This window comes from Lepidothrix coronata, unplaced genomic scaffold (genome assembly GCF_001604755.1).
Source record: "Lepidothrix coronata isolate B3197 unplaced genomic scaffold, Lepidothrix_coronata-1.0 Scaffold189, whole genome shotgun sequence".
NCBI lineage: Eukaryota > Metazoa > Chordata > Aves > Passeriformes > Pipridae > Lepidothrix > Lepidothrix coronata.
In genome coordinates, this window is record NW_016690369.1 from 1,781,223 (window position 1) to 1,807,837 (window position 26,615).

A 26,615-nucleotide genomic window follows, 5' to 3' on the forward strand; every position below is an offset into this window, starting at 1 on the left:
AACCTGGGCTGGTGGGAGGTGTCCCTGCCCATGGCAGGGGGTTGGGATGAGGTCACCTTTAAGGTCCCTTCCAACCCAAACTGTTCCATGGTTCTGTGATCTAACAAAGGTTGAGCAGCTCCTCCACCTCCAAGACATCCAGTCCTGCCTCCCCTCCCTCCGAAACCTCAGTCATCTCCTGCCATGGCCAAGGACCGGATGGAAGTCACAGGGGGTGGACTCTGAGCTCATCATACCCAGGAACTGCCCGGTCAGGGCTCAGCGAGGTTTGGGGCCATTTGTGGGCAAAGGTGGAGAGGAGGAGAAGCCGGAGCAGGAGATCCCACCTGGCAGCCAGAGGAGGCCGTGGTGCTCCTGGGCCCCGCAGCACCACCCCTCCCATGGCTGGCAGTGCCTGCACCACCCACCCCCAAACGTGGTGCTCCCCATGGGCACTGGAACGCCGGGAAAAACCCCCAGGCAGCAGCACAGTCAAGGATTGGGATCTCTGGGAGCCTCGGAGGGCGACTGAAAGGATGAAGCAGCTGAGAGCTGGAGGGCTGGGCCAGGAGAACATCTCTGCTGCAAGGGCCTGGGGACAGACCCCGAGGATGGGGATGGTTCTGGGGTCTCAAACTGCTGCTCACACCAGCTCTGATGGTTCTGGGGTCTCAAACTGCTGCTCAAACCAGCTCTGATGGTTCTGATGTCTCAAACTGCTGCTCAGACCAGCTCTGATGGTTCTGGGGTCTCAAACTGCTGCCCAAACCAGCTCTGATGGTTCTGATGTCTCAAACTGCTGCCCAAACCAGCTCTGATGGTTCTGATGTCTCAAACTGCTGCCCAAACCAGCTCTGATGGTTCTGATGTCTCAAACTGCTGCCCAAACCAGCTCTGCTTTCACTTGGCACTTCTAGAAACAGCCCTGTCTCTCCTCTAGCTCACACAGCTAGACCAAGCCACCGCATGGACCTTCTCCCTCCTTAGGATCTCCTGTTAGAGGGTTTTTTGGAGACCTTCTCCTACATTCTCTCCCTGCTGAAGGGCTGGATATTTTTAAACTGGGAGATAAAAAAAAAAACAAAAAACCAAACCACCCTCACAAAGCCAGAGTCAAAAAAACCCAAAGAACAACAACAACAAAGGCAACCAAAAAGTAAGATTTGTTGGTTTGGTGGTTTGTGGTTGGGTTTTTTTTTTAATAATTAAGACTTTCAAAAATAAGAAGGCAGGATGCAAATAACACTGCTGCCTGAACCACCACTGCTGAACAGAGTGGAAGGGAAGGAGCTGCTTCTCTGAGCTGATTTATGATAAATACAGGGCAGCTGTTGTGCCATCCACGCTGTTGTGTGACAGCTCTGCTCGTGGCCTGGCTGAGACGCCCCAGTGAGGGAAGAGGGGGACAAAGAGGGTGGGAAGAGGGAAGATTTGGTGATATTTGTTGGCTAGAAGGAACACTTAGCTCCTTTCAGATGCCCAAAATCCAGTGGGGAAAAAGCACGGACGAGGGGGGATGAGACAGGACAAGGGGAATGGGTTTAAACCAAAAGAGAGCAGGTCGGGGAGAGATAATTTACTGTGGGGGTGGGGAGGCCCTGGCACAGGTTGCCCAGAGAATGTGGATGCCACTTTGCTGGGAGTGTTCCAGGCCAGGTTGGACGGGGCTTGGAGCAACCTGGGCTAGTGGGAGGTGTCCCTGCCCATGGCAGGGGGTGGGATGGGATGAGATTTAAGGTCCCTTCCCACCCAAACCATTCCATGGTTGTGTGGCCGAGGCAGCAGCAGAGCCCTGTGAGGACCTGACACCAAACCAACCAAACCAACAGACTGCTCAGTTCCCTTGTTTCCTTGACTCTTGGCCCATAAAATCCATCAGGTGCCCATCAGCAGCTGGGAGAGCCCACAGGGGGACGTGCCAAGGTGAGACTTTCCAGGCCAGGTGAGGACTTGGGGCGCAGGGAGCAAACCCACAGCAAGCCCTTCGGGATGGACACTGTCCCTTCCACCAGAAACCTGCACATCCATCAGGCCACAGCACTTTGCCACCCCTGGGGACGAGCAGCACCCGTGGCATCACCTCCTTCATCCTTCCAACACCTTCCTCTCACCAAGAAAGGTGAGTTTTTCCTGCTCAGAAACTAAGCCCACGGAGCCACAAGGACACCGACCTTTCTCCAGCGACCCCTCCCCACCTGACCGTGCTTTGGGGCCGGGTGATTTCGTGGTGAGACCTCCCCGTGCCCCCCTGGCAGCCAAAACCTGCGGCAAGGGGGGTGTTCTCCCTGCCCCAGAGCTCAGGAGCATCCTGGGTGAAGGCATTGGTGAAACCTCAGAGAGACTCTGAGGCTTTAGTGCAACGTTTATGGCACGAGCACGGGCACGGGGGAGGCAGCAGGAGGGCTTGGGATGGGCAGGATGGGTGACAGAGGACCTTGGTGCTCTGCTCTGGGGCGGGATGAAGATGGGGGGGGGGTGTTAGCAAGGGAAAAAGCGGGATGTGGAGGAGGCAGAGGGTGAACAGCCACGGAGCATCTTCCTGCATCGATGGTACGAGGGGATGCTCCTCACTCAGGGACCCCAAACCGCCTGTGCTGCTGGGGCAGGGGGCAATCAGCCCAAAACAGGGGCTCATCCCGCCCTCCCTTGCTCAGCCCACTTGGCCTCAGCACCAAAGGCAGAAGGAGGCGATCCTGCCTCATCCCAGCTCCGGTGTGACTGCACATGTCCCAAAAGCATCAGCAGGAGACTCCTCCAGCCCCACCCTGTGCCCCATCTGGGGCTGGATTCACCCCCACCCCGCTCCTGCCCACCTCAGATTTCACACATCAGCACGTGTGGGAATTTTAAGACATCAAAGCACCTTCGTGCACGCCCCCACGATTAAAGTGCCGTCTCATCCCGGCTCCAATTAGGTTTCTAATCTCCTTTTACTTATGCTGAAGTGGTTCAGACACCGGCGAGGAAGAGCTGGAGGAGAGCAGCAAGCAAACCAAGGCTGGTTAGTTTGCACAGCCTCGTCGTGTCTCCAAATTAAAGCTAAACTGAGGCTCCAACTGAATTATCCAGGATGGTTCCTGTCAAGCAATTATGCTCAATGAGGGCCTGGAAATGCAATTTGCCATCATCTGTCGCTCGGCAGCTCAGCTGACGGGCTGGAGGGGCCACCTGAGCTGGTGGGAGAGGGAAATGCCAGCACACGGCGTTCCGATGGCAACCCCAGCTCCGAGCTGCTGCCTGAGGAGTGTTTCTTTGGGAAGGGCTGGGATTTGGCAGGTGGAAGATGAGCGTGCAGGGGGAAATGGGTCGTTCAGCCGGGATCGTCCCACGTGCGGGGCTGGGAGGGGAAAGGCTCTGTACAACCAGAGCCTGTTGGCATTCCCAGCTCCAGCAGCGAAGGGAAGGCCACGGAAGAGGGGAATGAGCCCGAGCCCGGCTCCGCTCAGCCCCCTCAGCACCCCCAAAGCCGGAATTTGGGGAGGGAGAAGGCAAGAGCGGAGCAGGGGCGGGGAGGGCGAGAGGTCAAGGCCGGCTGATGAGCCACACTTCGGGAATGCGGGGATGTGTCCCGCTGGGAGGGAGACCCGCGGGGGGAATCGTAAGTGGACACGGCTGGGAGGTAGAGAAGCCACTTGTGAAAGGTCACGGCCGCCCACGAGGGGCCGTGGGGGGAGCGGGGCTCCTCCAGATGCATTTCCCCGCGGGGGGTGCAGCTAAAAGCAGCGGCACTCCCCGGCCCCGGCAGGCTCCGGTGCTGAACTCGGGAATCAGCAACATTCCCCCTTTTTTTCGTTAAAAAAAAAAAAATAAAAATAAAGGCAATAAATAAGGGAAATTAAATAAACCCACGGAGAACCGAGAACACAAGCCCTCCCCCAGCCGAGCGTCGTGAGCGCTGGGTGGGGTCAGAGGAGCCCAAAATTGAAGTCGTTTGCCTCGTGGGTCACCCCTGCTCGGTGGGGAACCGACCCCAGGGCCGACCCCGTGTGCGCGGAGAGCCCATCCCACCACAGCCGGGCATTCCCGGGGCTCGGCCGCCGCTCCGGCTCCTTCAGCCCTCGCAGAGGCTTCCCGGGGCGAAACGTGCGGGGCAAGAGTCTCATTCCCGTCTCATTCCCGTCTCATTCCCGTCCCGCCGTCGGCCCCCGGCGCCCGCTGCTCCTCCGCAGCACGGGGTGGGAAGCGGAGAGGAAGAGGAGAAGTGCTGGGGGAGGAAGGCACCGTCCCTCGGCTCCTCCCGTCACAGCCTGCGAGGGACACAACGAGCGGAGTCAGCACTTGGGGCTGGCTTTGGCACCGCGGGGTTTGTGGGGCGGCTCACGGCAAAAAAACCTCCTCAATCAGGTTTGGGTGGAGCTGCCCCCTCCCAAAAAGTGGCACAGCCTGAAGCTGCACCAGGGGAGGTTCAGGTTGGACATTGGGAAGTTCTTCCCAGAGAGAGTGATCGGACACTGGAAGGGGCTGCCCAGGAGGGGGTGGAATCCCCGTCCCCGGGGGTGTTTAGGGACACTCTGGATGTGGCATCAGTGCCATGGGCTGGGTGACACGGCAGGGTTGGGTCACAGGTTGGACTCGATGATCTCAGAGGGCTTTTCCAGCCTCGTTGATCCTCGGATTCTGTGAACTTCTGCCCTGTGCCAGCCCAGGTTGGGCTCTCCTGGTGCATCATCTCCAGGGGGTTTGCTGGGTTCCACACACCTCACCCCCATCCCTGTGCGTCCAGGACCCCCGAGGGGGTTTTGTCCCCCATTCCCTTGGTGCAGGGGTGGCAGAGCCCTGGGTACCACACCCAGCTCGGGTGAGCAGGGACCCCACAGGGAAGCCAAGACCAGGATCAACAGCCAGAGCTGAGTCCCTGTGGAAGGAATCAGCTCGGATGGAAAACGAGCGCTGAGCTGAGACATCCTCCCTCCACTTGTGCTTAGCAAAACAGGGGGCTGGTCATTAGGAGGGGGCTGGTCATTAAGAGGGAGCTGCAGGGCAGCCACAGCCCATGGCAGGTGATGGCAAAAACCTTCCCCAACCCAACGGAGCAATTCCACAACCTGCTGCTTTGGGGGCCATCAACCCTCAGCTTCCCTTGCCCGGCTGCCAGGGCCACCCCGGTGCCTGCTCCCAGCATGGATTGGTAATTAACTCCCCCCCGATTAATGACTTATGTTCAAGGTGATCTAGGGGCCATCTGACCGAGGGCTTTGTGCTGCTCAGCCCCGTGTGGGGACAGGAGGTGGCACAGGGGACACTCCAGTGTGCCCGTAACCTTGGGGCTGCACAGATAAGGCAGCCAGGAAGGTTCTTATCAGATGTAGCAGGAGAAATGAGCATCTCCAACCTTCAGGGAGGAGCAAGAGGGATGCTTGGAGCATCCTCTCCCACAGCTCACATCCTTCTCCCTCCCTCCATCCCCATTTCCAGCCTCCACAGGCCGGGAGAAAGGAAAAACACCCCCCCTGAATGCAAGCCCTGCGTGGGTGAGACTTTTGGTTCTGTTTGTCACAATATGACAAATTCAAGGGAAGAAAATGAGTTTCTAAGTGATTGTTCCGCCTTTTTCCTGCTGTTTCCAACAGGGCAGATCCCGAATCCCTGGCTGGGGACTCATTTCTGGCGTTCCCTGAAGCGGAGGGATGTGACTAAGCCGGAGCGGTGGAACAGAGCAGGATTTGGCCATGGGAGAAGAAGAGACCTGGAAGCTGCAGGTCTGAGGAGGGACCCCTGGGCAGGGCATCCCCCCCAACAGTAAAATCTGGGAATAGGGAAGGCCGGGCAGGGGCAGGGACTTACTCTGCCGACTTCCAGAAGTGCCCGGGGTGGGAGAGGCGGCGGTTGCGCTTTGGCAGTTTCTCCAGCATGTCCATGAGCTTGGTGAAGGTGGGTCTCTCCTCCTGCTCGTAGGCCCAGCAGAAGAGGAGGATGTCCTGCAGCCACACAGGGTGGGGGGGTGAGCAAACCCAGCCAGTCCCTCGCCCACCATGACCCCTGTGCCTAACATCCACACCACAGGGACCCCACCTCCGTCACCACGTCCTCGGGAAGGGCTGGGATGGAGGGGATGTGCCCATCCCACGAGGACTCATCTCCATCATCACATCCTTGGGAAGGGCTGGGACAGGGAGAATGTGCCCATCCCATGAGGACCCATCTCCATCACCACATCCTTTGGAAGATTTGGGATGGAGGGGATGTGCCCATCCCATGGGGACCCATTTCCATCTTGTGAAGGGATGGGATAGAGGGGATGTGTCCATCCCACAAGAATCCATCTCCATCACCACATCCTTGAGAAGGGCTGGGATGGAGAGGATGTGCTCATCCCACAAGAACCCATCTCCATCACTACATCTCTGTGAAGATTTGGGATGGAGGGAATGTGCCCATTCCACAAGAATCCATCTCCATCATCACATCCTTGTAAAGATCTGGGGTAAGGGGGGATGTGCCCATCCCATGAGGACACCATTTCCATCTTGTGAAGGGATGGGATGGAGGGGATGTGCCCATCCCACAAGAATCCATCTCCATCACCACATCCTTGTGAAGATTTGGGATGGAGAGCAATGTGCCCATCCCATGAGGATCTGTCCCCATCACCACATCTTTGTGAAGGGCTGGGATGGAGAGGATGTGCCCATCTCACAAAAACCCATCTCCATCACCACATCCTTGGGAAGATTTGGGATGGAGGGGATGTGCCCATCCCACGAGGACCTTTCTCCATCACCACATCCATGTGCAGATTCCCAGGACCCACCAGCCAGGACATGCACCGGTCCCTCCCCACACACCCCCACGGAGCTGCAGCGCCTCCCCCCCCACACCTACCGAGATCTCCTTGCCCATCCCGATCTGGCTGAGGTTGGGCTTCATCCCTCTTCCCACCTGCCAGATGATCGCCTCCGCCGGCTGCGTCTTGAAGGGCCACTCCCGCGCGTGCAGCTCGTACCAGATGGTGCTGCGGGGACACAACGGGAATTAGAGGGAGATGGAGGAGCTGGGAGGCGTTTCGGGGTGCGGGGATGTCTGCCCGTTGCACCCACCCCCACCATCTCTCCCCGCTCCAAAATCCCTGACATCCAGGAGACGCTTCATCTTGGATATGACACCGGAGGGGCTCAGCCCTCGTTACGGAGGTCTCACCTCTCCTATTTTCCGGATGGAAAACGGAGGGGTTGACCCAGAGCAAGCCCTGATCCACACCAGGGATGATCCCAACCCGTGGGAAGGAGGATAGGGGAGGTCCATCCTCTGCCTGGAGGTCCAGGCAGAGCCTCCAGACATCCTGTTCCATCCAGTGGGAATCTCCCACCCTGCCGCAGTGACACTTTGCCCCTCTGCCCGTGGAGGTTCCCGCTGCTGGGCTGGTGTTCCCGACACCCCCTCCAGGGAAGGACGAGCCCAACCATCCACTTGCACTCCGGTTTTTCCCCTTTTTCTTCTTCCAAGCTGCAAAAACCCGTCCAAGCCGTGGCAAGAACCGTCCCAGGTGCCCTCACCGGGCGATGGCACAGGCGAACCCCCGGCCATCTGCCACTGCACCGAGCCCTCCCTTCCGCCAGGAATCCCAGATCCAAGGGAATATCCCAAACCAACGGTGTCTCTGGCTGAGCTGGCAGCCGCCCCCACGGCCCTCCGCCCCCGCTTCCCCCTGGGAGTTTTTTGCATCCTCGTTTTCTGGCATCCAGAGGCTGGATGAGCCCCGACTCCCGCGGTGCCGCCCCTCTTGTCCAAGGCAAATTCCATGGACCTGCTTTTCCCTTCCAGGGATGCCGTCACGACCAGTTAAAGCAGCAAGAAACAGGGTTAAAATGACATCAGGGTGGAAAAAATCTGGCAGAAGGGGTCTGATAAATGTAAGATCATTCCCGGACAGGGACGTTCCCTGATTTTGGAAATGGGCTCTTCTGATTTTGGAAAAATACGCCCAGTTTGGCTGTAAATCTCCAAAAAATTTTGAATAACGTGGCAGTAACATTGGTGCTGTGGGTGCAGAGGAGGTGGGGGCTGGGGAGGGGTGGATCCTGTGGGCAGGCTCAGGGATTCCGGAGGTGCCTCCGCGCACCTCCAGTCGGATTTAGCACATCCAACCCCTTCATTCAAGTTCCTAGCTGGGAGTTTGGGGATTATTTTTTCACCTTCCCGCTTCTGGATGCCTTCAAAATATTTGGGCTGCGTTTCCCCTGAGGTGCCCCAGGGAGCAGGATGCTGCTCCGTGTCTCTTTGCACGAGGAGACCACACGTCAAAATGTTAATTATCGATGGGATCTCTCGGGTTTTGGTGAGGACACACCACCAGCCTCAGCCCCCTGCTCTGCACCACCCTCACACGCTTTAATTTAACATCTCTGCCTTCTTTAAAAGCTCTTTTCCTCTTGCTGTCGCTGATCCCACAAATCCCTCGTGGGAAGCAAATAACCCTCCGGATCATCCGTGAGCCTCCAGGGCTTAACCGAGGGCAGCAGAAACAAGAAAGAGGGAAAACGGGGGAAAATCTTTTAATCTTTTAAGGAAACTTGTGCTTTACGCACAGGCAGAGCTCACACTCGAGGAGAAAAAGGGCAAAGCAAGGCTCAGCAACCCACTCTCACTCTGTTCCGTACGACCCCTTAATTCCTTCTTTATTTTCGTGCCGAGGTTGTGCCTCGGGGAGGGTAAAAAAAAAACCCCAAGCAGGTCCTTTTGGCTGTAATAACGCTGGGTTTGATGGAAATATCACCTCCTCTAAGGGGCCCACGCACCCTAATCCCCCCAGCCTTTAAGGTATCCATGAGAAAATTAATCCCCCGGGGAAAATCCGTGGGTTTGTCGGGGTGGGATTGGGCTCCTGCCCCGAGGGAGGTTTGTGGGCAGACAAAGGGCAGGAGTCGCTGAGGGAGGCTCAGGAATTCTCCTTTTCTTGGCTTTTTGGCAGCACAGGCACCACCAGCCCCTCCCTGCAGCTGGGTGAGGGGGAAAATCTGGGAGTCCAGGAGCTCCCAGGCTTGTGTTCTCCAGCTGTGGCATCCCCATCCCATATCCAGGCACCTTCTTGTGCCCCCAGGAGGATGCAGGGGAGAGATGATGCCAGGCTGGCAGCCCCAGGATACTTCGGATCCTGTTGTCCAGAGCCACCCTAATCCACAGGCAAATAAGGAGGATTTGGCATTTAGGGACTATTGGGGTGTCCAGGGATTCCCAGACCTGCATCCCCCATCCTCTGCATCCTAAGCTGACACCCAAGCACCTTTTGGTTGGTACCTGCCCCCAGGAGGATGCAGGGCACAGATGATGCCAGGCTGGCATTCCCAGAATCCTGTTGTCCAGAGCTACCCTGGTCCACAGCCAAAACAGGAGGATTGGTGATTTAGGGAGGATTGGGATCTCCAGGGGCTCCCAGCCCTGCAACCCCAATCCTCTGCATCCTCAGCTGACATCCAAGCACCTTTTGGCTGGTACCTGCCCCAGGAGGATGCAAGGGAGAGATGATGCCAGGTTGGCACTCCCAGGATGCTCCAAATCCTGTTGCCAGGAGCCACCCTGCTCCATAGCCAGATAAGGAGGATTTGGTGATTTAGGGAGAATCAGGGCATCCAGGGTCCCAGACTTGTGTCCCCAACCTTTGGCATCCCCAACTGACATCCAAGCACCTTTTGGTTGGTACCTGCCCCCAGGAGGATGCAGGGCACAGATGATGCCAGGCTGGCATTCCCAGAATCCTGTTGTCCAGAGCTACCCTGGTCCACAGCCAAAACAGGAGGATTGGTGATTTAGGGAGGATTGGGATGTCCAGGGGCTCCCAGCCCTGCAACCCCAATCCTCTGCATCCTCAGCTGACATCCAAGCACCTTTTGGCTGGTACCTGCCCCAGGAGGATGCAGGGGACAGATGATGCCAGGCTGGCACTCCCAGGATACTCTGGATCCCATTGTCCAAAGCCATCCATAGCCAAAACAGGAGGATTTGGTGATTTAGGGAGAATCAGGGCATCCAGTGGCTCCCAGACCCGTGTCCCCAACCCCTGCACCCCCTTCCTTCTGCATCCCAGCCAACATCCAAGCACTCTCTTGTTGGTACCCTCCCCAGGAGGAGGAGGATGCCAGGCTGGCATCCTCTGGATCCTCCAGATCCCGTTGCCCGAAGCCACCCTGGTCCATTACCAAAACAGGGTTATTTGGTGATTTAGGGAGAATCAGCACGTCTAGGAGCTCCCAGACCTGTGTCTTCCACCCCCTGCAGCCACATCCAACATCCAAGCACCTTTTGGCTGGTACCCTGGTACCTGCCCCAGGAGGATCCAGGGGACAGATGATGCCAGGCTGGCACTGCCAGGATACTCTGGATCCCATTGTCCAAAGCCACCCTGGCCCACAGCCAAACCAGGAGGCTCTGATGGTGGAGGGAGGGTTTCACTCCAAATATCTCAAAGCAGGAAGGTGCTCCCAGCCCAGCCTGGGGGGTTCCCACAGGCAGCGTCCCCTCGGCTCTGGGACAAGCAGGCGGTGTCCCCGTCCCCACCAGTTCTGTGCAGCCCTTTGGACCCCCATGCCACGGGACTCACCCCAGTGCAAAGACATCCGAGTGCTTGGAGAAGGGCAGCTTGTCCTCCTCGGTGTCCGGGGAGAGCTGGCGGATGATCTCGGGGGCGAGGTGGCACAACCAGCCGTTCTGGATGCGCAGCTTGTTCTCCCTCCTGCCGGAACACGGAGCCAGGGGTACCACGGGGGGCACGTCACCACTGCCAGGCAGCCCCCCCAGCCCTGCCACCCTCTGCCCACGGCGTTTAAGCCTGGTTTTCTCTTTGTCATCCTCGCAAAGTCAGGTTTTAACCTCGCTCTGAGGAACGTCGGCGTGACGGGTGTGCATTGATCCCTGCCAGGCTGCAGGGCAAAATCTGAGCACAGGATGGTGGGGAGGGGGAGCTGAGGGGGATGTAGGGTCTGACAGGGCTCTTGGTGTGGCTGTTGCACCAAAACACCCTCAAAGCCCCGGGGGCAAAGCACTGCTGGGGGGGAATTCCCCCAGTGCTGACACTGAGCTGACCCTGGAGGGTGTTGGACTGGGGACCACTAAACAAACCCATCCCAAACTGGGATGCTCCAGACCCTGCTCCCCAAAGCCACCCTTGTCCATTGCCACAACAGGAAGGTTTTCTGATTTCAGAACAGGACCTGTGTCCCCAGTTCTCCATGTCCCCATCCCACATCCCAACACTTCCTTGTTGGTACCACCCCAGGAGGATGCAGGGGGGAGATGATGCCAGGCTGGCACGCCCAGGATGCTCCAGATCCTGTTGCCTGGAGCCATCCTGATGCATTAACCAAAACAGGAGGATTTGGAGATTTAGGGAGAGTCTCACTCCAAATTTGAACCTCCCCTTGACTGGGGACCACGAGCAAACCCACCCTGAAATAATCGCCTGGAAATGGGTGTTTTCAGGTGTTTGGCCCCCAAACAGCCCCTCCAGCCCATCCTCATGTCCAACCCTCCAATGCCATCGCCCACAGGAGCAGCCTGGCTTTATTAACAGCCCCTCATTTAACCTCAGCTGTCCTTCCTCCACCTCCTCGAGCTCCCCCTGCTCGGTATAAACACTTTGGCCAACACCTGAGGATGATGTTGGTTGCTCCTTCATCCTTTACATCCTCCAGGATGCACCACTGGCTTGAAAATGGCCCCTGGGCAGGGAGAAAAGGCAGGAATCGCTGCTGGGGGTGACACATTAAGCAGCTTGACCGTGTGTCTGAGCCCAAACTCAGCAGCAAGAGGCAACAAAAACTGTCCCATGTCATGTTGGGATGGAGAAGGAAGAGCCTCTGTCAGGAATTTCTCCCCGTTTGTGCTTCGGAGCCCTCCTAAAACCAGGGATGCCCAGGGATAAGGATGGCTGGGGGGACATCTGTCCTCCTGAACGTCAGCCTGGGCCAAAATCCCAGAGCCCAGGGGCCCCCACCCAGGCACAGGCACCTCCATCCACCCTCAGAGCAGGACAAGCTCCCACCACAACTTCTCCCACGCGGCCGGATCCTCCTGTCTCCAAAGCCATCCCCATCCCGAGGCATCCCCTAGAAATCTGGCAGCCACCAGAGGAGGAACCCCCTCCTTAGGGAAGGACACTGATGGCCCAGGGAATCACTGATTAGGCCTCCTTGCCCCCTCCGGGGTCTGGAGGGCTCCTCTTCCCCCCGCTGTGACGGAGCCGCGGCCGCAATCAGCGGCTCCGGCGAGACGCGGCCCCTCCGGCCCCGGGAGCCGCCGGGAAAAGAGCACTTTGGCACAGAGGGGAGGCTTTCAGCTCCTCCCCCCACCATCCTCCAGCCCGCACAGCTCTTAATTACAAGCCAGCATTAAGCACCTGGGCAATTAGGGAGGATGCGGAGGAGCTCCCCCGTCCTTGCCGGTGGGTGCCATCCCCGCCCCGGGCGGGCAGCGGGGAGCAGGATGGAGTGGGCAGCACTTAGATCTGCTCCACCACCCCCCAGCGAGGCCGGCTTTGCTCCCGGAGCTTTTATTTGTGCTCATTTCAGCAGCTCGGGGTTGTGATATCCCGCGAGGGGCGTTCAGGCTCAGCCTTGGGATGCTCCAGGGACAGGGTTTGGATCCACCCATCGTCCCTTCCAGAGCTCTGAGCACTCAGCTGTGGGTTACGAGCTTCCAGCAACGGGGGCTGAGCTTTAATGTCATCCCAAGAGTGTTTTAATGGCAGGAACTTCAGGTTTTATAACAAAAGTTGCCCTGACTGCCCAACCCACACGGCCACTGCCACGGGCAGGAGAGAGCTCGACCTGCTGAGCTGCTTCTAAACCCACCCAGGACAAGTCCCCACCAAGGACAAGTCCCCCCCAAGGACAAGTCACCCCCAAGGTAAAGCAAGAGCTCCTCACACTCCTCCTAATTAGAGATCAGCCCTCCCGAGCCCAATAACATTTAAATAATGGAGAAATAAATCTGATTTCGCCAGGAGAAGCCACCAAATCACCAGGTCTCTGCAGAAAGTATTTTAAACCCTTTAAACCAGGCTGGTCTGGAGTTCATTCACAGCTGAAATGTCACCACCCTTAACCTGACCTGCAGAATTTCCTGCCTTCTCCACACGTGTTTGTCCAAGCCTCCAAGGACCCAAAACTGGGCTTCACCACTCTTCTTCTTCTGGAGGAACCAGAACCAGCAGAAAACCCACCCTGCAAAGCTGACCTGCAGACATTTGCTGCTTCAAAATCCGTGGTGTTTGAAGAGCCTTCTCTCAGCTCTCCCTCAGCAGAAAGCATGTTCCACCCACGGCCATGCTGGAAGCCCCTCAGGGCAGAGATTTTCTCATTCTCTCAATTTTTCTCTCCAGACACTGCTCATTTTCTGTCCAGCCTTGCTTTTCTGGCCATCCTCCCTGCCCTGGACTTTATCCCCTGGACTTTATCCCCTGGATTTTATCCCCTGGACTTCACCCCCCAGGTGACACCCCAGTCTTGAGCAGGGATGGCCACGCGTTGCCCACCTCGTCCTCTACCCCATTCCCCCAGCATCTCATCCCTCATTTCCTCTCCAGAGCATCTCTGACCTTCACAGCAAAGATTCCTGGCAAAACTGGGGACGTTTTTGCCCAAATCCTCTTCCCGCTGCCGGAATGAGCTGTGCCTCCATCCTGGCAGGACCTGAGCCCCAAACCCCCCGCCCAGCTGCTAAACCAGAGGCAAAACCCACTCTGGATGGGATTTCTCGGATTCCCAAAGCTTTTGGCTGAGCCTGTGCCAAAGCAGATGATATTTGTGCAGGCAGAAGGGGAAGCCTGGCTGCCCATCCACCACGAGCAACGGGGGATGGAGAGAAGCAGCCACCACCTTCTCCTCTAATCCTTGGACCTCATCATGTGGGAACTTGGGAAAACTATATCATTTCCACGGAGGAAACCTTCCTGTGCTGCTTCTGACACGAAGGGTTTGGTGAAAAAGGTGGGAAAAGTCAGCAATGCTCTTATTTTCCATTTTCTTTCCCCCCCACTTCTGTTTCCTTTCCCCCCTCCCAGCTTTGCTTTTCTTCCTTTCCCCAGCTGCTGAAACTCTTTTGCCCTGCCCTGCCTACAGCTGGAAAACCCCCCAGAGCGCTGGGAAAAGGAAGTTTCATAAGGAACATTTACCAACTGGTTTGGATTTAAACCCTCGGAGACCCCAAAAATGTCACAGTGCTGTAAATGTCCCCGGCTTGGCTCTGCTTTTCTCTGTGTCCTGCTCTGTGCTCGGTACAGACACCACAGCCAGATGTTTGTGACACCCAAAATGTCACCAGAGCAGTGAAGGGACAGCACAGGGATGGAACCAGTTCACCCAGTCAGGAGATGAAGCAGATTCCAGGAGTTTTTAGTGATATGTTAGGGAAAGGCCAAGGGATGAACCTGCCAGAGAGAAACACAGCCTGAGGAGCATCCCCAGGACGGCTGCAGGGTGGTTTGGCCATGGAAATGATGCATCCCATGGGAAGAGGTTGGGTCCAAGAGACACAGAGACTCACACAGGGCATCGTGTTCCTTCCTACTGACCAAAACCAACGGGCTTCAAACAGCCCCAGGGCACTCAAAGGCACCTTGAACTCCTGCCTGCCAAGGCTGCAGACACAGAAAGGCACAGAAGGGCTTTCTGGGCTCCTTCCCAACGTGCCCAGCTCAGCAGGGCACAGGGAGGAACTCCGCTGTCTCCCCCACACCAGGTCCTACCTGCCCGCCTGGAGAACGCCCGAGATGCTGAAGAGGCCGAAGTCGGTGATCACCACCTTCCCATTGTCGTAGAAAACATTCTTGGACTTGAGGTCCTTGTGGAGGATCCCCTTGGCATGCAGGTAACCCATTCCCTAGGAGGGAAAAGAGAGAGAGAAAAACCCCCCAAAATTAAAAAAGCGGCACAGACCCAGAGGATAACACCCGAGCGGGGGGACCCCCGAGGGAGAGCCGGGGCTGCCACGGCACATCCAAGCCACACATCCCAAAAAACACCCCTGCAGGAAGGGCAGGTGTCTGGAGGGATCCCTGGCAGGGGACGGGCACCGTGCGGTGCTGGCGGGGACGGGCGTGGGCGTCTCGGCTGCGACTCATCTTCCTGATTAATTGATTACGCGAGAGAAATTAGCGGCGAGCCACACACCAGCAGCCACTTCCCTGAAAATCCTCCGCTGGGAAATGGATGATGATGATGATGTTTTCGCCCCCGTTCTCTTTCGGAGAGGAGGGAGAGGAGGGTAATAAGTCAACGCGAGGCCCCGGCTGAGCCGTCGGCGCTTCCGAAGCGCACGCCGGCCCCATCGGCCCGGAAACGAGCTCCTCGCAGGAGCCCTCGCCTTAATTCCCCTTCCCCCAGGAAAAAAAACGAGTCGGCGGTTAATTAAAATTATTGCTAATGATGCAAAAAAAAAAAAAAAAAAGGCCACGGGTGGGAAAATCCGAGCGCTCCTCGTTCGGCGCCGGCAAATCAAGGCGACCGCCGGCAGCTCCGCGCGGCGGATGTTCGGCTCCGCGGGGTAACCGGCGCTGGGAACGGGGAGGGGGATAAAAGACACTCATCCCGGCTCCCTCGGGGATTTTGTTGCTGGCCCACTTTTCGTTCTCCCGAGCAGACTAAGGGAAAAACTTGATGTAGAGGAGGCTGCGGGAGGATCGATGCCCAACAGGCCGGCAAGCTGTTGCTTAAGAGCGAGTTATGGGTTGTCTGTCACTGGCAAGGGGGATTTATTAGCTGGATTTCCACGGGGATCCATCCATCCTAGGCCTGATCTTTTCATCTATCACCATTAACCGCGCAGGGTGGGGAGGAAGAGCACATTTTTTCAGCTGGTGGCCGATGCGGGGCTGGAGGACACGATCCAAATTCCACCACCTGGAAAAACTGGGAAGGCAAACTGAAAACACCCCGACCTGTCAAGTTACAGGGGTTTCTCTGCACCCCGTAGCAGTCAAATCCTGAAGAGCCTCTGCCAAGGGAGGCTGTGGCTGGCTCTGAGCTGCTCCAGCTGCAGCTGGATGCCAGGACCATTCCAGGCACCGGGATTAATTAGGGGTCCCCAGTTCCCAGCATATGAAATAATGATGAGATTTAAAAAACTGCTTTCAAATGTCACCGTCACCTTCACAAAGTGCCAGGGTTGAGCGAGGGACAGCATTCCAGCGTTTCTCCTGCAAGGAGCATCCGTGGGACAGGGTGGATCCCAGTTCCATGGGGATGCTCCCGTGGGCTGAGGGTGCTGGGAGCACGGAGCAGCAGCAGGGACTTTGCTCCCATGCTCACCCAGCCAGGTGGGAACTCATCTCCACGTGGCCACCAGACACAGCCCAGGCCTTGAGCCAAACCCAAATCCCTCACCTCGCTCCACGGAGATCCCACTGCAGATTCCAGCCCTGCCACCCTCACCCCTGGGATGATCCGGGAGAAAACGCTCCGGGCCCAGGAACGCCTTCCTTTGCTCGGCTGCCAGGCGTGTGTGAAAAGGCAGCTCCCTCTGCCGGCATCCATCCCCGGATAAATCCACTCTCGCCTCTGGAGAATCCCGGGATAAGGAGAGCCCCTGCACGCACTAATCCAATCAGCTTAACAGCTCTTCCATCACATACCAGGATTCAAAGGATAAAGTCAAACAACTGCTGTGATGGGGTAGCAGAGCCGAAGCCTCCAGCTCCTCTGGGCAATGCAGGCCCAAGCCCACCCAAACCGAGGTGTTGGGCTTTTCCTTTGCTTCTCCACACCAAGGCCACCAAAACATCCTTAACATCTGCTGGAAGTCGGTGTGGAGAGGTGGGAAGGCTGGGAACCTTCAACAGTGGTTGGGTCACAGCACAGTGCCAGGGCTGTCACGGACCTCCCCTGCCTTAAATTCCCTCAGTCTTTGCACGGAGAGAAAGGATTGAACGCGTGACCACCCACTCAGAGGGTTGATCTGTGTCTCCAAAACAAGCAGTCATTCTCCAGTGACAGCCTCAGAAATCCTCTCAGAATTATTTCTGCAACAAAACGACTGTTACTGTGCTGGTCCTAAATTCCCTCTGCCTGAAATTCCCTCTGGAGCACAGGGAGAGCACGGCCTCAGCACCCAGCTGAGCCTTTGGACCTCTGCTAATTCCTCCAGGGACCTGGACTGGACACAAAGTCCCTGTGCCCTGCAGATTGAAACAGGATCACCCAATCCCGTCCTTCCAAGGAGAAGGAATGCAGGGATACAGGAATGCTGTCGGGGGTACAGCCAGCTCCACATCTGATTTGCTTCATGGTGATGATGGTGCTGATGTTCTCCATGGTGGTGCTTCCATCTCACCGACCTGGTGAGGATCCCCCATTGCTGGTGGTGCCTCTCAGCACCACAAAGAGTTTGAGGTTCATCCTCATCCTCAAAAAACCCACACCAAGCAATGAACCTGCCCAGAGAAAGGGGCTGAATTGAGCCAGGATCTCCCTCTGGGAAAGCCCAGGAGGTGAGAGCCCTGAGCACGAGTCAGGGGGGAAAAATATGAGGCCTCAGGTGTTTCCTCAGAGGGAAAAATCCAGATCTCAAAAGAGGAAAATATGGATCAGAAGTAGAAATGGAGAGAGGCTCTTGGTGCCTCAGACACCCCCAGTTCAGGCTGTGGCTCCAAGACACCCCTTGTTTGAGGTTGCCAAGCTGTCCCTAACACACACCAGCTGCAGGAGGCAACGCTCTCATCCTCGTCCTCAAAAAACCCACACCAAGCAATGAACCCGCCCAGAGAAAGGGGCTGAACAGAGCCAGAATCTCCCTCTGGGAACACCCAGGAGGTGAGAGCCCTGAGCACGAGTCAGGGGGGGGAAATATGAGGCCAAACTATGTGATGCCTCAGTGGGAAAAATCCAGATCTCAAAAGAGGAAAATATGGACCAGAAGTAGAAATGAAAAGGAAAGAGGCTCTTGGTGCCTCGGACACCCCCAGCTCAGGCCGTGGCTCTGAGACACCCCTTGCAATGCTGGCTTAGCAAAGAGGTTCAGGCTGGGCTCCCCTGCCAGAGACTTCAGGAGAATTTGAGGAATTGAAATTAAAAAGCTTAGAAACAATCTGCTCTTGGCTGAATCTGGGTGTAAATAAAATGCAAAATAGGCAATCAGAGCCAGCCTAAGCACCGTCCAGGGGATGGCACCATGCAGGATCTACTGCAGGATCTGCACACTCTGGTTTATAACACAGATTTGAATATTTAAGGGGGGTGAAGAGCTGCCAGAAAACCTTATTTTTATTTCCCCCCCCCAATAGAAATATGTTAAATGTGAGCTCAGCCCCAGCTGATCTGGGCTCTGGGGTGGAGGTGTTGGCTGACCTTGAGCGGGGCACAGGGTGGGACATGTGCCAAATACTTTTGGTATCGTTTGGTGATAAACAGGCTTGGAATCAGAGCACAACCCAACTCTGGCAGACAGCTCAACACCTCTGGGGCACAGGGGCCGTGGCAGACACCTTCTGGGGAGCTGTGATGGCTCAGGACCCAAATTCCCAGCCACTCCACCCTGCCACGTGAGGATCCTTCCCGGTGTCACGCCTGAAGTGTCAAAGATGCTCTTTGAGTCATCTCTGGGAGAGGAGAAGCTTTTTCAGGTCTCAGAACTGTACGTGTGCTCTGCCTCGTGGCACCACAGGGTCCTGCCACCGGCACCACGGCGCTGGCTCCGCCGGGAGCCCGGGCTCTGGGAATGCTTTTGCCGTGGAGACATGGAAACCTCGGACCAACAGCAGGTTATTAACAGCAGGAATTATTAACAGGTGGCCAGGAAAGCGGCTGCCCCATCCCTGGGAGTGTCCAAGGCCAGACTGGATGGCGCTTGGAGCAACCCGGGCTAGTGGAAGGTGTCTCCCTGCCCATGGCAGGGGGTGGAATGAGATGAGATTTAAAGTCCCTTCCCACCCAAACAATTCTGGAATTCCGTGGTTATTACTTTCTTTTACAAGAGGACAGGAATATCCAACCAGCAACTCATTCCCAGAGCAAAGCTGGGCTCCAAGGCCTGTGCTTCCAAGAGGGAAGAGGAGCAGCGACCAGGATGAGCCCCAGTCACGGGGACCCCATGGAGGCCTTGGTGCCACACAAAGCACGAGAGGGAAGTTGAGGAGACCTGGATTTTAGAGCCAAGCAGGGCCATCCTGCCCAGAACCCTTGGCTGCTTCTCTCCCACTGCCCAGGGTGATCCCACCGGGATCTGGGCTGGATGCAGACCCCCCCCAGTGCCAGGCTGCCCCCACCACACGGTACCTTCACGATCTCTTGTGCTATCTGCCTCGTCTTGTTGACGTCCAGGACGATTTTGGCGTCTCTCACCACCGAGTAGAGAGTCCGTCCTTTGCACAGGCTGGAAGAACAGCGAGAGGGAGAGAGAAAAAACACAGTTAATGGCAAGAAACGTCCCCAAATGACAACAGACAGCGGCTGGGAATTATAAACAATCACAAGAGCTTTGGCCACATCTCGAGGCAGGTGGAATCCAGTGTGGAAATTGGGGGGTCTCCCCAGTTTGGTGCTGGAGCTGAGCACCATCAGGGGTATCCTGGGCTGGTTCCTGGCTCTTTCTTCCCCGTGTCCCAGCCATGAGCAAACCACCTGGGCCTCTCGCTCCAGAGTTTTTTGTGCAAAACTGGCCACGGCTCCCCCGCCTCTTCCCCCCCAGAGGATACAATGCTCACAGATGTAACATGAGTCAAAAGAGGGAAGACAGGGAGGGGGGAAGAAAAAAAGAAAAAAAAAGAACAGCCCAACCCGATGCACTGTACAATGTCCTCCAATTTTCCTTCTCGTACCAATTACAGTAAAATCTATTTACAGAGCCTTAATTACCAAAGGCAGCTGGATGGGGGGGGAGGGGGGGATATAAACCAATTAAAAATATATTGACATTTGAATATCATAATGGAGTCCGTGGGTGGATGCTGCCTCGACTCCCGCCCACAAAAAAAGGGCTTTTTTGCTTTTCTGTATCCACCCACGCTCATTACGGGCAACTTTGGAAGGAAGAGACTGGATACCTGTGCCTGGGAAATCAAGTGCCCGACACACATCTCGTTACAGAGCCTTCAGCGCCCGCAGCTGTTAATTTGCTTCTGTTCTGGTTACCAAATTAAAAGTTACAGGGTTTCATTCCTCTGCTCTCCCCCAGCTTTGCCCTCGCCCAGTTCCTGCAGCCCCGGGAATGCCAAGCACTGGGCTGGATTTGTCCCCTGGAAAATAACGGGGTTTGCCCTTTTTGGATGAAAATAATCATGGAATAGAGTCATGGAATGGCTGGGTTGGGAGGGACCTTTAAGGCTGTATAGTTCCAGCTCTCTGCCAGGGGCAGGGACACCAGGCCAGGTTGGACGGGGCTTGGAGCAACCTGGGACAGTGAAAGGTGTCCCTGCCCATGGCAGGGGGTGGAATGAGATGAGCTTTAAGGTCCCTTCCAACCCAAACCATTCCATGAGCCTACAAAACCCAGAAGAAACCCAAACTTCAGAAGATTATGAGCACAAAGGTCCCTCCTGCTCCTGAGCCAAAAGCTCCACATCCCTCCATGGGCAGAGAGCACAATTTTCAGGTCAAGCAGCAAAGCAGGAACAGGACCATATCTCATGGGTTTTGGAAAGACAACAGCGTCCTCCAAAGTATTTCATCACTGGCTGTGTTGGAAATAGCCTTGCTGGACACAAGTAGTGGGGATTTTAGGGCAGCAGCTGCTTCCTCAGGGATGGTTTTCCCTGTTCAGGTGTCTCAGCACGTCCCTGAGCACCCCAGCTGGATGCAGACCTGAGGCAACCGCAATTCCAAACACGATCTCCCCCTAAACCAGTCGCTCCCTATCTTCTGCAATAGCTGGGCTGCACTCAAATGTGAATTTGCTGAAGATTAGGATCCAAGCACTCAAACTCCTGCTTGGAAATCAGTGATAAAACCCTTCGGGTTTCTGCAACCGGAATTAGAGGGTGCAAAATAACGACAGGCACAAACTCTCCTTCCGCCACAGTGTATTTTCCTGCACGTAAACCCGTGAAGTTTTAAGCTCTGCTACACAACAGCCACCTCCATGATCTGCCTGCACCCAGAGGAGTTCCCCCAGCCCTCCCCATTCCCCGGCAAACGCTTGTTTTCCCCCAGAGGAAACCATTGCAGCGAGTTGCTCGTGGTCTGAATTGGTCCCAAATTGACATCTGTAAATGCAGTGAGTGGATTAGTGCTGGAACCGGGCTCGATTTCAGCCCTAAAGCGAGTTAAGATCAGCTGTTTTCCTGGCAAAGGGTTGTTTAGAGGAAAATCCTCAAATTTCTGCCTATCTGAGCTGCTGAGATAACCCCGAGAGCGGAGCCTGCAGCCCTTGACTGATGAGATTCCCATCTCTCCACTTCATTTATGGAGGGATGGCATTAAAGGAGGCAGCGGATGGAGCCGGCACAAGCGCCGGCACAGGGAGAGCGGCCACCGCTCAGCCCCGGGGTGGTGGCACCACCACATGGGACGTGTCACCACCGCTCCTCAGACCCCGGGAGAGCCTCCAAGGCAACCCAGGTGCTCCTCTCCTCCCCTCAATGAATAACCGCTCCGAATTAATTCAACCGGCGACCGCCGCGCCGGCACATTGGTGTTTTCTTGCCGGATAAGGAGCTGCCAACGCAGAGATAAAGCCCGGTTGATACCTATTATGCAGCACCTGAGCCCATTCAGCCACCACCTGCAGAACCTTTTCATGGCAGAGCCAAACAATTTCGCTTCTCCTCGTTCCTCGCCTGCCGTTCAATCGCTCCCCATTCGGGCGGCAGCGGCGGGAACAAAGCGCGGGGCACGCGAATCCTCTCCCGCCTTCCCGCCCGGAGAGCTCCGCGCTCCACGGGGGCATTGAGGCACCATCCGGAGGCTGAGGATCACAGGGCCACGAACAAAGGCAGGAGATTTGCATCTCGAGGCGGGTGCCGGTTCATTCACCGCTGAAGAGCGCGCTCAGAAAGGAACAACTTGTGTTCTCCTCCCAAACTTCTCCGTCCCACCTGTCGGCGGAGCAGGCAGGTTGGTGGCACATCAAACCCCATCCAGAGCCGAGGGGCAGCAGGGACAGCCCATCCAGCTGGCTCAGGGAGATGCAAAGGTCCTTCTCCACCCCGGCCCATGGCGCGGGCACGGCTCTCAGCCTTCCCTGGTGCCAGGACAGTCCCGGCCCCATCCCGCTGCAGATGCAACTCTCGACTCGAAATGAGTTTCTGAAGTGTTCAGCCAAGCAAGCCAAATCCCAAATTGCTTTATAAACACTCTGCATTTACCAACGTGGGCTGAAGGCATCAGCAACGGGAGCAAAGCCAAGGTGACTCGCAGAGGAACGATTTGGGAGGGATGAGTGAGGAAGAGCTGGAGCGCTGCCTCTTGGTGTTCTTGCTGTTCGACGTGAAAACTGCCTCGGCCGTCTGCCATCCCCTGGGGGGCTTTACCCCTGCTCTGCAATAGTGGTGGTCATCACCTCTGCACTGATGGCAATTGCCCCTACATTGATGGCTACCACCTCTGCACTGATGGCCACCATCTCTACACTGATGGCCATCACCTCTACACTGGTGGCCACCATCTCTACACTGATGGCCACCATCTCTACATTGATGGCCATCATCTCTACACTGATGGCCACCATCTCTACACTGATGCCTGTCACCTCTACACTGGTGGCCATCACCTCTTCACTGGTGGCCATCACCTCTACATTGCTGGTCATTGCCTCTACCCTGATGGCCACCACCTTTACACTGATGGTCATGGACTCTACATTGATGGCCACCACCTCTATACTAATGGCCACCACCTCTGCATTGATGGCCATCACCTCTCCACTGGTGGCCATCACCTCTACATTGCTGGTCATCGCCTCTACCCTGATGGCCACCACCATTACACTGGTGGCCAGCACCTCTACGTTGATGGCCACCATCTCTACATTGATGTCATTGCCTCTACAGTGGTGGCCACCACCTTTACACTGATGGCCATGGACTCTACACTGATGGCCACCACCTCTATACTAATAGCCACCACCTCTGCATTGATGGTCATTGCCTCTCCACTGGTGGCCACCACCTCTACACTGATGGCCACCATCTCTACACTGGTGGCCAAAACATCTACATTGGTGGCCATCACCTCTCCACTGATGCCCACCACCTCTCCACTGATGCCCACCACCTCTCCACTGATGCCCACCATCTCTACACTGATGGCCACCATCTCTACACTGGTAACCATCCTCTCAACACTGATGGCCACCACCTCTACATCGATGGCCAGCATTTCCCCAGGGTTGGAGCCTCAGCCTGGCCTGGAGGAGGGATCCCTTCCAGCTCGCTGCCGTTACTCCCCGGCGCTCTGTGCTTTCCTCCCCCTGCCCAACCATCCCCACAAACGCCCGTTAAATCCACCGGGCTCGTTGGAACACCCCGAAGTGACAAATGCCAGAGCCCAGGAAGCTCATTCCTTGCCCGCCTATGGATTTATGGGGAGCCAGCTCCGATTCCATGGTGACAGTCGGCACTGAACACCCAGGGGAGACAGGAGAGAGAGGGGGAATTAATAAGAAGTGCTTTAATATAAAAATACCTCTGCTGGCAGGTTACGTCTGTGCTGGAGGAAAGACAGAGCCGAGGAGGGGCTGCTCGGATGCTCCCACACTCGCCACCAGTTTACTCATTTTTAGTATTTCACAGAAAAAAAGGGAACCTTTGGGGAATATTAAGAAAGATAGAGCAACAGGAACCACTGAGCTGGGACTTATTTAATTTCATTGGAGCAGGACTAGCCGTGGCAGAGAGGGAAAAAAAGCAGTGCTGCACACGTCTGCCCCTTCCTGACTTATTTGGGAAGTTTTCAAGAAGCTCTTTCCATACATTAGCTTGTTTTTCTCTTTCGGAGGCGTCTGGCAGTTGTGCTTTTGCATCTCGGCAGCTCCCGGCGCGTTTCACGAAACGGGAAATCAAACGAGGCTGGAAGAGCAGTAAAAAAAGGGAGAGCTTTGGGGGAATTTTTATCCCCTAGGCTTTGTTTTCCTCTAAGTTGACAGGGAATCTCAGCCCCTGGAGGCACGTCCTCCCTGCAGTGGCACCATCCACCTCCAGCTCCCCAAACCCTCTGCATCCAAACACCGCCCCAGGGACACTGGGATCACCCCAGGGACACCGGGATCACCCCAGCGGGAGCTGCAATGAGTTCATTGGGTCTCAGTCTAAGGACAAAGATGTCTCCAGGTTCCCCTGTCCCCTGAGGGATGCTGGGATTCACCACTAAAACCTCCAGGTGAAGTGAAGCAGGTCTCCTCTGAGCCACACATATCCAGCATCCCGGGGTTTAGCATGGGAATGTTGCAGCCCCAGGACAACAACTGTCCTCTCCTTTCCATCCCAAGCATGGACTTGCCTTTCCTCCCGTTCCTGTTGCTTCAAACAAAGGCAACGTGTGCTTTCCTTCCTCCTCAGACCCTCAGAAGCACCCTCCATTTTCACTGGACCATGACCAGGGCGGAAAAACTAGGATATTAGGGAAAATGACTTCACTGAAAGAGTTGTCCTGCCCAGGGCAGGGTTGGAGTCCCCATCCCTGGAGGATTTAAAATCCATGTGGATGTGGCCCTTGGGGACATGGGTTAGTGGTGGCCTTGGCAGTGCTGGGGGAACAGCTGGACTCGATGATCTTAAGGATCTTTTCCAACCTGAGGGTTGGACTCGATGATCTGAAGGATCATTTTCCAAATGATTCTGTGATTCCCTGAAAGCAGCAGCAGCTCAGTGCCCCAAAATTCTTGACCCAAACCTGCAGATGCTGATGCTGAGCACCAAGATCCACCAGAGCCTCTGGGGTGAAAACACTTGTCCCACCAAACTCCAGCTCTGAACTCAACCCTTACACAAGTCTCCCAAAGCAACCCCAGCGGGAAAACAGGGAATTCATGACCTGCCACGAGCGACACTTTTGGCCATGGCAAAGCCCAGATCCCCCCACCTTGGAGCTCGGAGAGACCCGGCTCCTGCTCCTCACGGAGCAGCCTCTGCAGGGCGAAACCAGAGCAGGGAAACAGAAAAGCCCCGGAGAGACGATCCCTCATCCCGCTCCCGCTATCTCCCGATGGAAGCACCGGCTTTTGACGGATATTACTTAGGCAGCAGAATTTTCCTGCCAGCAGCTGGCACGGGAGATAACTGCAGCCGGCACAGCCGAGCCACGAGGGCTGCACGAGGAGGGGGAAGGGAGGAGAGGAGGAGGAGGAGGAGGAGGGGGATCAGCCTCCCCGAAAAGTCGCTCCAACTCCATCGTCGCTTCGGAAAAAAACAAGCTATTTAGGAAAAAGCCAACTGCAGGCGTTTTTTATTTGAGGGGGAGAGCGGCAGAGGAGACGAGCTCTCCTCCAGCTGCAGGGGGAAGAGCTGGGGGACAGGTGAGTGCTGTGGCTTGGCTAAAGCCCTGCTGGCAAACAACTCAGCCAGAAATACTCGATGCTTCGGCCACTCGCTGCCTTTGGAAAGGATACCCTTGGAACGGGCTCCAAGAGGTGCACGGGGATGTGAAAGGCTCTTTGACCTCCTTGCCTTTGAAGGAGCCTTAAATATTCCCTGTGCCCTGATCCTCCTGCCATTTTGAACTATTTGAACTACAGGAAAGAAAGGAAATTTAAAAAAACCCCCTTCTTTTGAAGAGGGGGATGAAGCAAATCTTTGGATTCGCTAGAACCCAACTCCACTTTGCAATAGTAATAACAATTATAATTATTATTAAAAAACTAATGATGCTTTCACAGGAATGATTTGATTCTTGGTTAGGCAGGATGCCAGCATGTAGTTCCTTCACAAGCAGCTCTTCCCAACCCCAAAGAGGATCCCTGGCATTGAGGGTGTTCAGAAAAAAATAAGGAATGGCTCTAGAGAGAATCCCTGGCATTGAGGGTGCTCAGAAAAATTAGGGATGGCCACAAAGAGGATCCCTGGCTTTGATGGTGCTCAGAAAAAAATAAGGAATGGCCCTAGAGAGGATCCCTGGCATTGAGGATGCTCAGAAAAAATAAGGCATGGATGTAGAGTGGATTGAGGGTACTCAGAAAAAAATAAGGAGTGGCCTAGAGAGGATTTCTGGTATTGAGGATGCTCAGAAAAAATAAGGCATGGATGTAGAGAGAGGATTGAGGGTGCTCAGAAAAATAAAGAATGGCCCAAAAGAGGATCCCTGGCTTTGAGGGTGCTCAGAAAAATTAAGGAAGGGCCCCAGAAAGAGGATTGAGGGTGCTCAGAAAAAACAAGGGATGATGCTCAGATGTCACTGAACAGCAGAGGGAAGAGCTGGCATGAGTGGGAAGCCTTGGTGGGACGGTGTCTCAGCAGGGCACTTCATCCCAGGTGTTCCCTCAAACTCCAGTTAAATCCCTTCCTCTCTGGCAAAGCGCCTCGGGAAGGACTTTCCCTGAGAAACTACAGCCAAAATAGAACTATGGCAGTTTGAAACCCCCTTAGAACACAGAGCAGAACCTTCCCCTGATCCCCCTCCACCAGAGCAGCACCAGAGTAGAACCTTCCCCTGATCCTCCTCCACCAGAGCAGCACCAGAGCAGACCCTTCCCCTGATCCTCCTCCACCAGAGCAGCACCAGAACAGACCCTTCCCCTGATCCCCCTCCACCAGAGCAGCACCAGAGGCGCCGCTGGCCGAGCAG

The 26,615-nt window shown here is 55.8% G+C and overlaps 1 protein-coding gene and 1 long non-coding RNA gene across 2 annotated transcripts in view; one reads left to right on the forward strand and one right to left on the reverse strand.

The window, feature by feature from the left end:
* Positions 1-3,033, forward strand: LOC108505406. Its single transcript, XR_001877493.1, has 4 exons — positions 1-250; positions 1,859-1,902; positions 1,992-2,098; positions 2,925-3,033. It is a non-coding gene; the product is annotated as an uncharacterized LOC108505406 (long non-coding RNA).
* Positions 3,034-5,759: 2,726 nt separating this feature from the next.
* KSR2 (kinase suppressor of ras 2) overlaps positions 5,760-26,615 on the reverse strand; it is a 96,396-nt gene continuing 75,540 nt past the window's right edge. Inside the window, exons 11-15 of the mRNA XM_017831321.1 lie at positions 19,179-19,275; positions 14,657-14,790; positions 10,514-10,645; positions 6,802-6,931; positions 5,760-5,897 (exon numbers count right to left, since the gene is read on the reverse strand). Coding sequence (XP_017686810.1) covers positions 5,760-5,897; positions 6,802-6,931; positions 10,514-10,645; positions 14,657-14,790; positions 19,179-19,275 — 631 coding nt within the window. The remainder of the gene's footprint in view (positions 5,898-6,801; positions 6,932-10,513; positions 10,646-14,656; positions 14,791-19,178; positions 19,276-26,615) is intronic.